Raw genomic sequence first — 15319 nt, 5'->3', positions numbered from 1 at the left:
TGTGTTTGACATGTGACATTTGTCTATAGTATAGACTATAGTATAGACCCTTCTACTGCAAGGAGCCTTAGTCTATGATTTATGTAGTATATAAACAATAGTTCTGTGAAATTTTCTCTATGCATGTTAATTACTTGTTGCCATTTATCCACAGAGATAAGTTAATATAACATGTTAATTTTTAGTGTTTACTAATTCTATTAGATATGATTCTCTAGAGCAGTGGCTCTCAACCTGTAGGGCAAGACCCCTGTGAGGGTCGAATGACCCTTTCACGGGGGTCACCTAACACCATAAAAAAACAGATATTTACTTTATGATTCATAACAGTAGCAAGATTACAATTATGAAGTAGCAATGAAAATAATTTTATGGTTGGAGGTCACCACAGCATGAGGAACTGTATTAAAGGGTCACAGCATTGGGAAGGTTGAGAACCACTGCTCTAAAGGAACTGATAGAATGAATATAGAGAGATAAAAAGAGGATTTGTTAGAGGCTGTGGTCTGGCTAGTAAAACAATGGCTGTCTCCCAACAGAAGGGCAAAGAACCCAGTAATTGTTCCACCCATGAAGCTAGATGTCTCAGCTGGTTTGTTATCTATGTCCCAGTCCCAAAGAAGTAGATTCTAATATCAACAGAGGAAGACCTCTGCAGCAGGGTAGATGAACTTACCAGCAAGACATAGAGCAGACAAAGATCTAAAGCTTCCTTCTTCCATGTCCTATTACCTCAGCACTCTCCAGAAGGTGTGGCCCACATTTAAGGTGGTTTTTCAGACCTCAAAAGATCCAGATTTAGGGTGGGTCTTCCCACCTCAAATAATCCAACCAAGAAAAATCCCTCACAGGTGCACCCAGCTGCTTGAGTTTTAGTTAATTCCAGACATAGTCAAATTGACAACCAAGATTAGCCATCACACTAATTTTCAAAGCAAAGACCCCATAAGATCCACAAACAAGACAAGACTTTATTAAGATTATAACAGACCTCTAGAGAATAGTAAAGATGTAGGTTCATGGGGTCCTCTGGGCCTGAAATTTCTAGAATAGGTCTAGAGAAGAATTTGCATTTTTGAAGTAACCAAGCATACCCAATAAAATTCATTAGCTCACAGTAAGGGATAATTCAAAAGAAGCTGTTTGGAACTAGATAGGATGACTGTTCTTTCTTGGACTGTATTACTTGGAAATTTTATCTTGCAATATTATTCCCAGTCTCACTTTACATCTATGACTTCTCTTTTCCTTGACCAGATCTCAGTTTTCCATTCGTCTGAAAACCCGCTCCTCACATGGGATGATTTTCTATGTCTCAGACCAAGAAGAGAATGATTTCATGAGTCTCTTCTTGGCTCATGGCCGCTTGGTCTTCATGTTTAATGTTGGCCACAAGAAACTGAAGATTAGAAGCCAGGAGAAATACAACGATGGATTATGGCATGATGTAAGTTGAGTATGGAGAGCAGCGCTGTCAGCCAGTATTGCCCATTGCCCAGGGGAGTCGCACTGACTCTACACTGTGGCCTGATAGAAACAGCCATGTCAAAATTCTGAGGCTGTGCACCCAGGGTTCAATTTCAACCATTTATTTATTGCTTATTTTAAAAGTCTTCAACCATATATTAGGTAGTCACAGGCTAATTGTAATTATTTTAACCGAAGTCCCAGTAATCAACATGAGCTAAAGTTCGGTTTCTAATGAATTTTTTTCCTTTTTTCCCACTAACCAGTAGGCTAAGTTCATAATTTTTGACACCTATTACTGACTTTATTTCAAAAAGTAATCTATGGGAGGTATGCAGTGAGTAAACCACTTGGAAGACAGGCTCTTCCGATGGGGAGTACCTAAACACTGGAGGTAGCCAGTGAGTGTGGAGCGGTTCTGTACAAGGTGTGTTACAGTTAGCTGTAGAATGTGGCTGGTTGTAGAAGGATTTTTCTTTGGGCCGCCACCTCACAAATAACAACATGGAGACATTATTAATTGTGAAAGCCAAGCCTTGGCTTAGGCTTGGCTTAGGCTTGTTCCTAGGTAGTTCTTATAACTTAAATTAAGCCCTATTTTTTTTTTAAAAATCTATGGTCTGTCACGTGGCTCCATATCTCATCTCTCCGAACTACCCATCCTGCTTCCTCCATGCTGGCTAGGGACTTTGCCCTCTTCCCCCAGAGATCTCTCTCCGCCCAGAAGCCCTGCCTATCTCTCCTGCGTAGCTCTTGGCTGTTCAGCATTGTGTTACACCGATCACAGCAATACACCTTCACACGGTGTACGAATATCCCACGACAGCTGGTCAGCTAGGAGGAGTCTCCTAAAGCACCCTGCCAGAAATATAACCCGTACCCAGAGATGGAACCTATAGCTTTAGGTCATTCAACCTAGAGATAAGAAAATAGGTGAACACTTGCCCTAATGCATGAAGAGGTAAACCCAAGGAGAGCCAGAGGGGGGAAAAAGCCAGAATACATAAAGCAAGGAGCAACACAGAGACAGTTGTAATAAAGATGTCTGCTCTGGGACAAAGAATCAAGGAATAAAGTTAATGACGCTCGAAGAACAGGATAGCCGAAAGCCCACTAAGAGGAAGGGAGAAGGGTGCTGACCTTCAGAGACGGGGTCACGGTTCTGAGAACCTTCTGTGCCTTCCCACAGCGTTGCAATACCAGGGTTAGGAGGGTAGACAACACAGCCTTCCCCCGGGTTGGGGCCATCACTAAGCTGGGCTAGTCTCCTCCTCCTCTCCATCCAGGTGATATTTATTCGGGAAAAGAGCAGTGGCCGACTGGTCATCGACGGCCTGCGAGTCCTAGAAGAAAGCCTTCCGCCGAGCGGGGCTGCCTGGGAAATCAAGGGTCCCATTTATTTGGGAGGAGTGGCTCCTGGAAGGGCTGTGAAAAACATCCAGGTAAGCCAGCTGCGGCGAGACTCAGTCGCTGACCCTTGAACCGGAAGATCGCTGATTCCGGGTCCTCATTTCACAGAGGAGGAAGCTAGCAAACGTGAAACGGGTTTTGCTGGAGCAGAAGCATCCTGGGCTGTCCCGTGGGCTTTTCCTGTCTGCCCTGGGACCTTACAAAGTCAGCTGTCACCTTTTGATTTTAAAATAGACGTGAGATGAGGGCATCTCATTAGTTCGCAAGTTCCTATAATTTTATGTAAAGCTACACCAAGACCAGAGAACAAGCCATTCCACTATATTACTGAGTGGGGGCGGGGGGGGGGACCCTTCTGCTCATTTAAATTCAGTTTCACTTTTTTTCTTTCTCACATATAATTTTTAAATATGCAAGGAATGTGGGTATAAGTGGAAGGATTGAGAATATAAGAAACATTTTTGTAAATTGAATTGTAACTATTACATGTTTTTAAAATGTTTCTCAGTGAAAGGAAGGTATCAAAGGACTTAATTTATCTAGACATAGATTTGATTTTATCACAGTGTCAGTACAATGTTAAGATCCTAAAAAGGCGGTTCACAGTGTAATTAGACTTGGAGTAAACAGCCCCAATTCTGTGACCATCATTTTTCATTGTTTCCAACTGTAGTATAAAATCAGTTGTCTAAAGGTGACCCAAGTGCCGTGTCCTGTAGTAAGATTCACAACTATCATAGTAGTATAGTTCATAATAATAGTATAAATAATGTAATGTAAATGCACAATGACATGATGGGCTAATGAGGACAGTTCGGCAAGCTTCCTGCCATTTGCATAGAATTTTCCTCCACATCATGATCTTGGGCTCAGCTGTCATTCCTGGAGGTAAATGAATAACACTACACGATCTTCAACTGGAAAACCACAGCTGCAACTTATTTCATCACAGCCTGTGGAAACAGTTCCACAGCCTAATGACTACACGCTGATGTTATGAAGTACAAAATTCCACCCTCGATGAATTAGTTAAAAGTAATTACCTGGAGCAATATTGATCATTCAGAAAGGTAGAATGAACAAGGGGGTGTCTCTTCCTCTCAAGGCTCACTGGTTTGCTTTCCCATGGTGCATCTAGCGCTGGGCCAGGGGATTTGAAGTAACCTCTCCTTCTTCCTTCAGATTAACTCCGTCTACAGTTTCAGCGGTTGCCTTGGCAATCTGCAGCTCAATGGTGCCTCCATCACCTCGGCCTCCCAAACATTTAGCGTGACCCCGTGCTTTGAAGGGCCCATGGAGACAGGAACTTACTTTTCGACAGAAGGAGGCTATGTGGTGCTAGGTAATGTGACTGCTCTGGTGTGATTATGGTCGGCCCCAGCTAAACTCGAGTTAAAGCTTGCTCCCCCGGGGCAGCACATCCAGAATGGGGCCCTGTGAGAGGTGATTCGGTCATTGGAAAGATGAACGCTGTTCTCGTGTGAGTGGACTGTTCACTCTCTGAAGACAGCGCTGTTCACCATCAGTGTGAGTTGCATAAAGCTGGCCCCTCTCCTCTCTGTGTATACACATCCACACACACCCTTCCACTTCTGCAGTAAGAGTCTCAACAGATGTTGCCACCATGCTCCTATATTTTTCAGCCTCTGGGACTGTGAGCCAAATACACCCCCTTTCTTTATAAATCAACCAGTGTCGGGTATCCTGTTATAGCAACATAACAGATTCAGACAAGGATGTGTGTTGAAAGCAGGAGTCCTGAAATGCTTTTTTTCCTGGAGATAGTTAACAGGGAATTTTAAGCCCAAAGTTAAAATTTAATAATGCCAAGCTCATCTCTGTAAGATCCCTCATTCCTGTAAGGTCCCTCGTTCCTGTAAAGTTCCTCTTTCCTCACGGACCACTGTGATCTCCTTTACTGTTTCAACCGAAATATGCAGCACCAATCCTTGTTGCTTTCGTTGGCCAAACTTCTGGGTGCAGACCATTTTGATGCAGAACTTCCTACACTGCCCTGTGACCTGGTCAGCTCTTGGCCACCTTATTCCTCCAAGTTCTCGTTTGTTAGTATGAACTATTGTCCCCACTGAAGGAAATTACATTCCCTCCCTCTTGCCGCTCTGAAACCCCAGTACAACACTGCCTTTCAGAGATCTTATTCTGAAGATTTTCTCCCAACCATTACTGCCCTGCTCATGCATTCAGCAGCTTTTATTGCACACCACCTGTACAGCAGTCTTGTGCATACCACCTGTATGGCAGTCTGTGTGCACACCACCTGTACAGCAGTCTGTGCGCACACCACATGTATGGCAGTCTGTGTGCACACCACCTGTACAGCAGTCTGTGCGTACACCACATGTATGGCAGTCTGTGTGCACACCACCTGTACAGCAGTCTGTGTGTACACCACATGTATGGCAGTCTGTGTGCACACCACCTGTACAGCAGTCTGTGTGTACACCACATGTATGGCAGTCTGTGTGCACACCACATGTATGGCAGTCTGTGTGCACACCACCTGTACAGCAGTCTGTGTGCACACCACATGTATGGCAGTCTGTGTGCACACCACCTGTACAGCTGTCTGTGCGTACACCACCTGTATGGCAGTTTGTGTGCACACACCTGTACAGCAGTCTGTGTGTATACCACATGTATGGCAGTCTGTGTGCACACCACCTGTATGGCAGTCTGTGTGCACACCACCTGTACAGCAGTCTGTGTGTACACCACCTGTATAACAGTCTGTGCGTACACCACCTGTATGGCAGTTTGTGTGCACACCACCTGTACAGCAGTCTGTGCACACACCACATGTATGGCAGTCTGTGTGCACACCACCTGTACAACAGAACCCAGGTCCTCTGAAAGAGCAGCCAGTGCTCTTAACCACTGAAGCCATCCCTCCAACCCAGCCCCACCCCCACCCGGCTATTCTTAATAAGCAATGTCTTAGGTCACCACAGTAAACAGTTTCTAAATACTAGCACCAGTTAATTTGGGGGTTAAAATACAGCTAACCAGACCTCTCCAATGACTACAATATGATGTCTATCTTCCATATTTGCATACTGGAGCCCTTCTAGGCAGGGCTCCCATCCTCCATGGGGAACCAGCTAGGCATACCCATGGAACCATCCAGAGCCGCTTCTAGGGCTCTCCAAGTTTTCCAGCCTCTGTATGTGGCTTCAAGTTATAGCTCTGCCCAGATTTTCCTGCTCTCTCTTTTTTTTAATTATGTATGTGTGATATGTGTCTTCAGATTCCATCCTTTGCCCAAAATGTCCTACCCTCCTCACTTTTATTTATTACTGTGTGTGTGTTATGATGAAGGGGGGCACATGCCACAGCACATGTGTGATATCACAGGACGATTTTGTGGGGTTGGTTCCTTTCTTCTACTTTTGCATGTGTTCCAAGGATGGAACTCAGGTTGGCTGGCTTGGACAGCAAGTGCTTTACCTCCTTAGCAACCCTGCCAGCCCCTCCACTCTCTTAAAAGAGTAAATGGTTCTGTGAGCTGGAATGTCAGTGCCCTGAACTCTCACAGCATATGGAGTACTTTTAGTGTGTTGTCATCATAAAATCACACATAGCTAGAAATTTTATTTTTCTCATCTTGGTAATTTCTATTTCTCTCTGCAGATGAGTCTTTCAATATTGGATTGAAGTTTGAAATAGCATTTGAAGTCCGTCCCCGGAGCAGTTCTGGAACCCTTGTCCATGGCCATAGTGTCGACGGAGAATACCTGAATGTACACATGAAAAATGGGCAGGTAGTGTCCTGAGAAATAACAGTCTATTTGTCTAACCTTGAATGCAGCAGATGTATTTCACAGAATTATTTCATCAGTCTTTCTAATGGAAAAAAGAGGAAAACTGAACATGAGATTTAAGTATGTGCAATTCAGGTGTTCACACTCACGTGCTGGGAATTGGTTAGAACAGAGTCATGGCCAGGTTGAACTACTTTGTTAGAACCTGTATTAAAAAAAAATCAATTGCAAGGCGGCTGTGGCGCACGCCTTTAATTCCAGCACTTGGGAGGCAGAGCCAGGCGAATCTCTGTGAGTTGGAAGCCAGCCTGGTCTAGAGAGTGAGATTCAGGACAGGCACCAAAACTAACGGAGAAACCCTGTCTCAAAAAACCGGAAATAAATAAATAAATAAATGAACAGAGTCATGAAAATATGGCAAAGCTGCCAAATTACCAATAACATCATGTAATTTTAATGAAAGAATTAGAAGAAAACTTTTTAGCAAATAGAAGTAAAAATATGTCCACTTTCCAACATTCACAAATGTGAAATCATCTTTCTAAATATTTATATGCTTATCACAGATGTGTGTATATATATACATACATGCATATTATTCTCAGTTACTAGAAATTTGTATTATGTTATAATTAAATACCACATTCACCCTAAGATATTACTAAAGAATATTTGGGAAGATATTCAAATAAGTTTAAAGGAAGGGACTGTTTTCATTATGCCTCAAACTTAATGTAACCATGTTTTTATTTGGGTTATAATGTACTCAATTAAAGGCATAAAAATAAAATAGCTTTCATAGGACTCTGAAATGAATCCTCAGCATATTTGTGTGTATGATATTACACATGCTTATTATATACATTATATATTAGTGTTATATATTATTTTAGCAAATAATACATACTGTATATATTATACATATTAGTTACTAGATATTGGGTACTATTCTAAAAGATTCATAAGAGTGTATGACTTAGGCCTCCTATCATCTCAAGGATGTATATAGTACTTTATATCTGAGAAAAATGGGGCAGAAAGTAGATAAATGGAAGCCAAGCAGCTTGGCTTGAAAGTCCATTCTCTTCAACAGTATCTTTTATTTTTCCATTTCTGATTAAAAAAATTGTTCAATATATTTTGATCATGATGTTCTCCTCCCTCAACTTCCCCTCACCCAATTTTGTGTTCTTCTGTCTCTTAAAAACAATGGAAAAGCAAAGAAGCAAAAGATCAAGAAGGCAAACTTGTCAGAGGGAGAGAGAGAGAGGGAGGGAGAGAGAGAGAGAGAGAGAGAGAGAGAGAGAGAGAGAGAGAGAGAGAGAGAGAGAGAGAGAGAGAGTCCACAAAAGTACCTTGAGTTTGTTTTGCACTGGCCAACTACTCCCAGGCACAGGGCCTGCCCTCCCGCTTGTATAAACAGAATGTACTCTATAAACTCAGCAAAGTCATTCTATGACAGTTCTTACCATTCCTCTCCATCCTGTCCAGTAGGATAATTTTGTCCTCTCTCCAAAGATTCAAACTAGTTTCAGTTAAACTCTTTCTATCACCTATCAAAGACTGACCCCTTGTGTTCACATTGCAAATGTAATCAGGCACGGGTATTTATTGAAAGTATTGCTCCTCTGTGGTAAATGAGTTAGGAAATTCAGTTTCACTGTGATGATGTGACGTTAAACTAACTGTATAACATGCCCCATCTGTGCAGGTCACAGTGAAAGTCAACAATGGCGTCAGAGACTTTTCTACCTCAGTAACTCCCAAGCAGAACCTCTGTGATGGCAGATGGCACAGAATCACAGGTGAAAGACTTGGAGTGTCCTGTGCAAGCCTGAGCCTGAACAGCACATGGAGGGGCGGAGGAAGATGTGACCTTATATGATACCTGACAGATGATAAGAAAAAGTATCATCAGACTAACATGTGTACATTGAATGCACGAAGATGAGTGTTGCCAAAATACAAGACATGGGATTTTTGGAGCGAAGAAACAAGTAGAAGTGTATTCTAATAGTCCTCCTTTCTAAGGAGAGTGTCACCACAATTGCTCAATTAGATGTGCTTAGACATCGTTGCTGTTTCAGTGTTAGTGGAGTATGGGGGATTTTATTCTGGAATGTATTGGTATTGTGATAAACTAGTTTCTTTCATGTAGAAATTACCCCAGTACCAAGTATGACTAGTCTTTTTTCCTGTCTTTCAGTTATTAGAGATTCAAACGTGGTCCAGTTGGATGTGGATTCTGAAGTGAATCATGTGGTTGGACCATTGAATCCAAAGCCAGTTGATCACAGGGAGCCTGTGTTCGTTGGAGGTGTTCCAGGTAAGCTCTTCAGAGAAGGGACAGGCTTCCAAATCCAGAAAAACCCAGTAAGCTCTCATAATTGTTATTATAAAAATTTGGCCATGTATGGTCATAACACCTAAAAATTCAAAGGGTTTTGTATGCAGTGGTCCTTAATGAAAGAGCAGCAAAGTGCTGGGTTTGATCCCAGCACTGAAAAAAATAGGAAGAGAGAGAGAGAGAGAGAGAGAGAGAGAGAGAGAGAGAGAGAGAGAGGGAGGGAGGGAGGGAGGGAGGGAGGGAGGGAGGAAGGAAGGAAGGAAGGAAGGAAGGAAGGAAGGAAGGAAGGAAGGAAGGAAGGAAGGAAGGAAGATGGAAAGGAAGGAAGGAAGGAAGGAAGGAAGGAAGGAAGGAAGGAAGGAAGGAAGGAAGGAAGGAAGGAAGGAAGGAAGGACGGAAGGAAGGAAGGAAGGGAGGACGGAAGGAAGGAAGGAAGGGAGGAAGGGAGGGAGGGAGAAAGGAGTAAAATGCCAAAACATATAACTCCTCATTCAAGATTGATAACACGTAGGAATTAGCATGCACACCAGGAGATACCAATCCATCTTGCCAGGCTTAATTCTCTCTCTCTTCTCCCTCTCTTTCTCCTTTAGATATCCTCTACACATACACCAACACTACAGAGAACACTCATTCATGAATGACAGTGCTGTAGGACCTGAGAACGTTGAGGATTGAAAGTTTGCTGGCAGTCACTCCCCTTACACAATAGGGAAGAATGCATGCTTCCCCTGCCCAGAATTAGTCTGCATTGTGGAAACAGCTGCAGACCCTAAGTTATGGTGCTCAGATGGAAAGGCATTCCCTAAGAGAGGTTTCCATCTCCAGTCCTGGAAATAGCAGCCCAAATGGCGTCTAATTCAGGGTAGTGAGAGGACACTTACAGGTCCCCCAGCAATTACTTGACGCCCCTAGAACAATGACCATTATCTTACATTGAACAAGACTGTTTTTACGTATTTCTCTAATTTAGAAAAGGTGAAAGTGAGAGCTGGAGAGGAGGATATAAGATAGAGATATTTAAGCTTTTCACCTGGAACTTGGTGAGAATTTCAATAATCCAACTAGATTTTTTTAACTGTATCATATAAAAGCAATCATTAAGAAAGAAAGATCTACAGATAAAATCAAGCATCTCACCTCATGTCCTCTCAAAATAGTAGTAACCAAGTACTCCTCCTCTTTCTAGGATGAGCTGTGGTAGTTTGAATGAGAATGACCCCATAGGCTTCTATATTTGAATGATTAGTCACCAGGGAGTGGCACTACTTGAGAAGGATTATTAAGAAGTGTGACCTTGTTGGAGAAAGTGTGTGTTACTGGGGGTGGTCTCTGAGTTTTCAAATACCCATTCCAGACCCAGTCTTCTCTCTCTCTCTCTCTCTCTCTCTCTCTCTCTCTCTCTCTCTCTCTCTCTCTCTCTCCCTCTCTCTCTCCCCTCTCTTCTCTCTCCCTCTCTCTCTCCCTCTCCTCTCCTCTCCTCTTCTCTTTCTCTCTCTCTCTCTCTCTCTCTCTCTTCTCTCTCTCTCCCTCTCTCTCTCCCTCTCTCCCTCTCTCTCCCTCTCTCTCCCTCTCCCCCTCCCTCCCTCCACACATCCCTGCTATTTGAGGGAGAGAGAGCTACCTCTCCAGCACCATGCCAGCCTGCATGCCACCATGCTTTGCACCATGGTGGGAATTGTGATAATGGACTAAGCCTCTGAAACTAGCAAGGCCCCAAATAAATGCTTTCTCTTATAAGAGTTGCCTTGGTCGTGGTGTCTCTTCACAGCAACAGGACAGTGACCGAGATACTAACATTAACAATAATGATAACTCAGGAGCCAAAAGGCATAATTAAGACCCTCAAAAAGCAACCCCCTGTTATATTTCACAGAGTTACTCACATCACTGTTCCCCCGTCCTCCGCCTCTGCTCTGGCTTTGATTCTGAAAGGGACTCTAGTGGAGGCCACCGTTGCACCTCATGTCTGTCCCAGGGCAGTTCTCTTTCTCCACGGTGCTTCCTTCCTAGAATTCACGGTATAGCTTCAACTGTTCCACAGGCTTCCAGTACACACAGGAGTGAATTAAACAAAGCACGCCCTGCCCCCTTGGTGCCCTCGCCTCTGGTCTCCCGGTACCATCTGAGATTGCAATTCCTCAATGTTCAGGGATGCTGTCTCTGCTCCAGGCCTTCCCACCCACCGGTGCTCAGGGATTGAATTTCTAGTCAGTGTCGCTCTTCATTTTTCTTCTGGTACCTTTCCAAGGAACAACTTCTCCCGCCCCTCCAACCTAGTTCCTTATTGAGCCTCTGGACTTGCCTTTCCCTTCCATTCTTCCTCCCTAGGGTACACACAATACCACTGTTGTGAAACTGTATTACTTACTTTCCTATTACCATGATAAAACCCAGTGACCAAGGCAATTTGTAGTGGGAGGGGTGTATTTGGGCTTAGAGTTCTAGAGGGTTACAGTCTGTGACCGCACAGTGAAGACAGGGAGGCGGTTTCAGGAAGCTGATAGCTTCATAAACAAGCCCAGAGCAGAGACAGCCAATTCAAAACAGTGTGTCTCTAAACTCCCAATGCCCGCCTCCAGTGACGTACTTCCTCTAACAAAGCCACACCTCCTAAGGCTCCCAAACAGCGCCCCCAGCTGGGAACGGCATCCTCCAATACCTGAGATGTGGAAGACATTTCTCATTCAAATCATCACAGGTTAGCATAGAACACCGCTGAACAGGACCTCACCCCATCCAGCACTCACTGCTAAGCACCTGCCTAAGCTCATGGTGACCAAGCAAGCGTGTCTCTCCAGTGTGAGCGACAGCACTTGTTCCTCCCTGTACCTGAAGGGGTCACTCTGTGATTCACCAGAACTTCATCTTTGACTTTTGTCTGCCTTCTGGGTCTGTCAGGTAGCTCCACAGACTGAGTGAACAAGATACACCTAAAGCCACGACCAGGGTATCCAACCCATAAGATGGATGGCGAAATTTCCCTAGTGAGCGATCCCACAGGGACGGACGAGCTTACTGTGGTCGGAACCGCCAGCCTACTGCACCACTGCAACTTTTAATTCCACCTAGAAAACATGCCAGCAAGCCGTCAGCAAAAGCAATTATAATTTAAGCTGGCTGTGATTAATTCTATCATCCTGAACGGCTTGAGATTAATTCCACTAAAATCACATCAGAAACCAGGGCATTAAGAATGATAACTAAAAAAATTAAGCATAGATAGAAATCCTATATGCCCTGAATTCTCTTGAAATGGCAGTCACTCTTGTACAACTCAGGACTTTGATAACACATTTTCTCATGTCCCGGTTTGCTCCCTATGACTGTGATAAACACTGTAACCAAACCAACTTAGGGAGAAATGGAGGGAAGTCAAGACAGGAGCTCAGGCAGAGGCCCTGGAGGAATGCCGTTTACTGCCTTACTCCTCCTGGCTTATATACAGCTCAGGACCATCTGCCCAGGGGTAGTACTGCCCATCATGGGGTGGGCCCTTACACATCAATCATTAATCAAGAAAACACCACCTAAAACACACCTAAATCTCATGGAGGCAGTTCTGCAATTGATAAGCTTTAGGTATGTCTTTGTGTCTTTGGATGACTCTAGTTGACAAAAAACTAGCTATGACATCTCACTAAAAAGTTAATAAATAGCCTGGCAATGGTGGTACGTTCCTTTAATCCCAGCACTTGGGAGGCAGAGGCAGGTGGATCTCTAAGTTTGAGGCCAGCCTGGTCTACAGAGTAAGTTCCAGTACAGCCAGGGCTACACAGAGAAACCCTGTCTCCAAAAACAACAAAAAGATATAAATAAAATTCATTTAACTATTACACACACACACACACACACACACACACAATCAACTTGCCTATATGGTAATTTAAAAGGATCTTTGAGATTAGCATAGCCCATTCCCAAGTCTAATCAGTCACTATTGAAAACTCTACATTATTTTCTATAAAATGTAGTCAAGTCTTCAGTCCATCTTGGAAATATTCTCTCTTAAAATTTGGTGCTTAAGCATGGAAACCAGAGCTCAGATTCCAGGACCCATGTGAAAGCCTGATATTGTCCATAGCATGCATATAACCCCAACAATGAGACAAAGACAGGAGGATCCTGTTCAATAACTGAGCCTCAATAGTTCAGTACCATAGCTGGAAACAAAATAGTGCCCTCAGGGTTTAAGTCGAGACCCTGCCTCCAAGAAATGAGACAAAGAGAGATCGTGAAAGACATTTAACACACCCCTCTGAGTTCTGCACACATAAGTGCATGCACTACACACAAATTCACATACAACACACACACACACACACACACAAACAACCATGTTAATTTTGTTAACCAATTACTCAGGACCCTGGGGTACTCTTCTGTCACTACATATAATTAATTTTATGGTAAATCATGCAGACCATAATTGCTATATTAATTATTTCCTCCAGATGATTTTCTGCATGAACCAGGGGTGGGCTGCTCAGGCAGAGTGGAAGCTGCGTTCCTCTGTGGTGGAGGCTGTACAAAGTTCCTCTCAAGCTTTCACTCAGTTTTTATCCTGAGGATGAAGTACCCAGAGCAGGCTTTGCAAGCATGTAGCCATTGTAAATTAGATACAAAGAGAAGGAACTGCTCTCTGGGGTCCTTCTGAATCTAAAGCCTTATGATTACCGTTCGAAGGCAGAATGTGATTTCCACTGTTTTCAACAAGCAGCCTCCTTACTTGCGTACATGCGTGTGTACCTGCGTACGTACTCTACACTGGATAGAAGATGCACAGCTGCTTCCTGCAGTTTGCTCGGGGTCCTAGTTCACGTTCCTTCCCAAGTTAGATTGCAGAATCTTTTGTCTGCTGCCGCTCACATAGCTGTGTTTATAATAATGAGCTTTGACTAAAAATATTTTAATTTTATGATATTTATAAGCTCACTAAGTTGCTTTAAATTATATTGCTTCTTTCATCCCAAGACACCTAATTGTACATGTGTAATTAATAAACAGCAGGCTTCTAGATACCTAATTACAATGAGAGAAGATTCCTGACATACTACAAGACACCTGTGTGCATACAAAATCCATGCTGCCTATACTTCCCTATTTATAGTTCTTAAACCCTGAGCTCAGAAAAATTAAATTTTACCTCATTTGAATTCATTATTTTCTCATTATTTCCATAAGCTTGGCAAAAAATGTAGAGACTTAAGGGCGAAGGGTAATGAAGATAGGAATTAAACAAAAACATTAACTCTGTCCAAAAATAACATGAAAGCTCAAATTCCTTTCCCCTTCTCAGCAAAGCACAGTAAGCGAATGAGGCCTCGGGGAAATTAACTCTGAACAGCACAGTTAGAGCATGAAAACTCAACTGCCGAGGCTTCACGTGCAGCCCACAGTATGCAGAGAAATGGGATCATAGAAAGCATGGCAAACGTTAAAACCCCTCTGTGTTCTCATCCTTCAAATGCGAGGGTTGGGCCTGGGAGTCTGCTAGAGAACCCTGGGCCGTGGCTGATGTGGAAATCATTTTGACAGTCTGAGCAATGTTCCAGTTTTTACCAGGAGGTAATGTGGGAGCCCGGAATTCCCCCACTGACATTTCTGCTCTTTTTTATTTCTCTTTTCAGAGTCTCTTCTGACGCCGCATTTGGCTCCCAGCAAACCCTTCACAGGCTGCATCCGCCACTTTGTGATTGACGGTCGCCCAGTGAGCTTCAGTAAAGCCGCCCTGGTCAGCGGGGCTGTGAGCATCAACTCCTGCCCCACAGCCTGACCTCGCAGGACTCTGCTGCCAACAAGAGCCCTTCCTAGCACTGAAATAAACACAGAGCCATTGGGGGCAAGGGGCAGAACTCCCTCCCCACGGAAGCTCTCACCTGGTTGAAGGGGATTTCAATAAATCAGAGACCAGCCACTTCCTATTTCTTATTTGAATTTATACAATGGGTCCAAAATTTTTGTCTGCGGTGGACAGCAATTGAAAATGTGGCAGAATGCCTTATATTGAGAGCCCATGTACTTCAGCTGGCAACGTTACTGCTCCTGTCTCTAATAAAATAGAAGGGCTTCCAAACCAGCCCTGGTGTCGCTGTGTTCTCAGAGTCAACAGTTTTTCAGGGGAGATCGGTCAACTTATTCCCAATGTTTGTCCTCAACTACTTTCTCTTACCTTGGATTTCCTGACTTGTTCACAACCTAAAATTAGGTTACAGCGGGAGTACCTGGTTTAGTAACAGTCCTAAGGGATTATGCTTTTATGGGGCTGGGGAGATACCTCCGAGCATAGAGGTGCTTGAGGACAAGCCTGTGAGTT

At 43.7% G+C, this 15319-nt stretch overlaps 1 protein-coding gene across 2 annotated transcripts in view; it reads left to right on the top strand.

Annotated features, from left to right (window-relative positions):
- Lama4 (laminin subunit alpha 4) overlaps positions 1-15082 on the top strand; it is a 152172-nt gene extending 137090 nt beyond the window's left edge. For both annotated transcript variants that reach the window (XM_016002796.3, XM_042262061.2), the window contains exons 32-38: positions 1258-1447; positions 2754-2909; positions 4060-4219; positions 6526-6656; positions 8368-8461; positions 8863-8982; positions 14634-15082. In XM_016002796.3, coding sequence (XP_015858282.1) covers positions 1258-1447; positions 2754-2909; positions 4060-4219; positions 6526-6656; positions 8368-8461; positions 8863-8982; positions 14634-14779 — 997 coding nt within the window. In that variant the 3' untranslated portion in view covers positions 14780-15082. The remainder of the gene's footprint in view (positions 1-1257; positions 1448-2753; positions 2910-4059; positions 4220-6525; positions 6657-8367; positions 8462-8862; positions 8983-14633) is intronic.
- The last annotated feature ends 237 nt before the right edge of the window (positions 15083-15319 follow it).

Source organism: Peromyscus maniculatus, chromosome 16 (assembly GCF_049852395.1).
Source record: "Peromyscus maniculatus bairdii isolate BWxNUB_F1_BW_parent chromosome 16, HU_Pman_BW_mat_3.1, whole genome shotgun sequence".
In the NCBI taxonomy this organism is placed as follows: Eukaryota; Metazoa; Chordata; class Mammalia; order Rodentia; family Cricetidae; genus Peromyscus; species Peromyscus maniculatus.
Note: the sequence above shows the minus strand (reverse complement) of the source record. Positions and strands in the feature narration are given on the sequence as shown.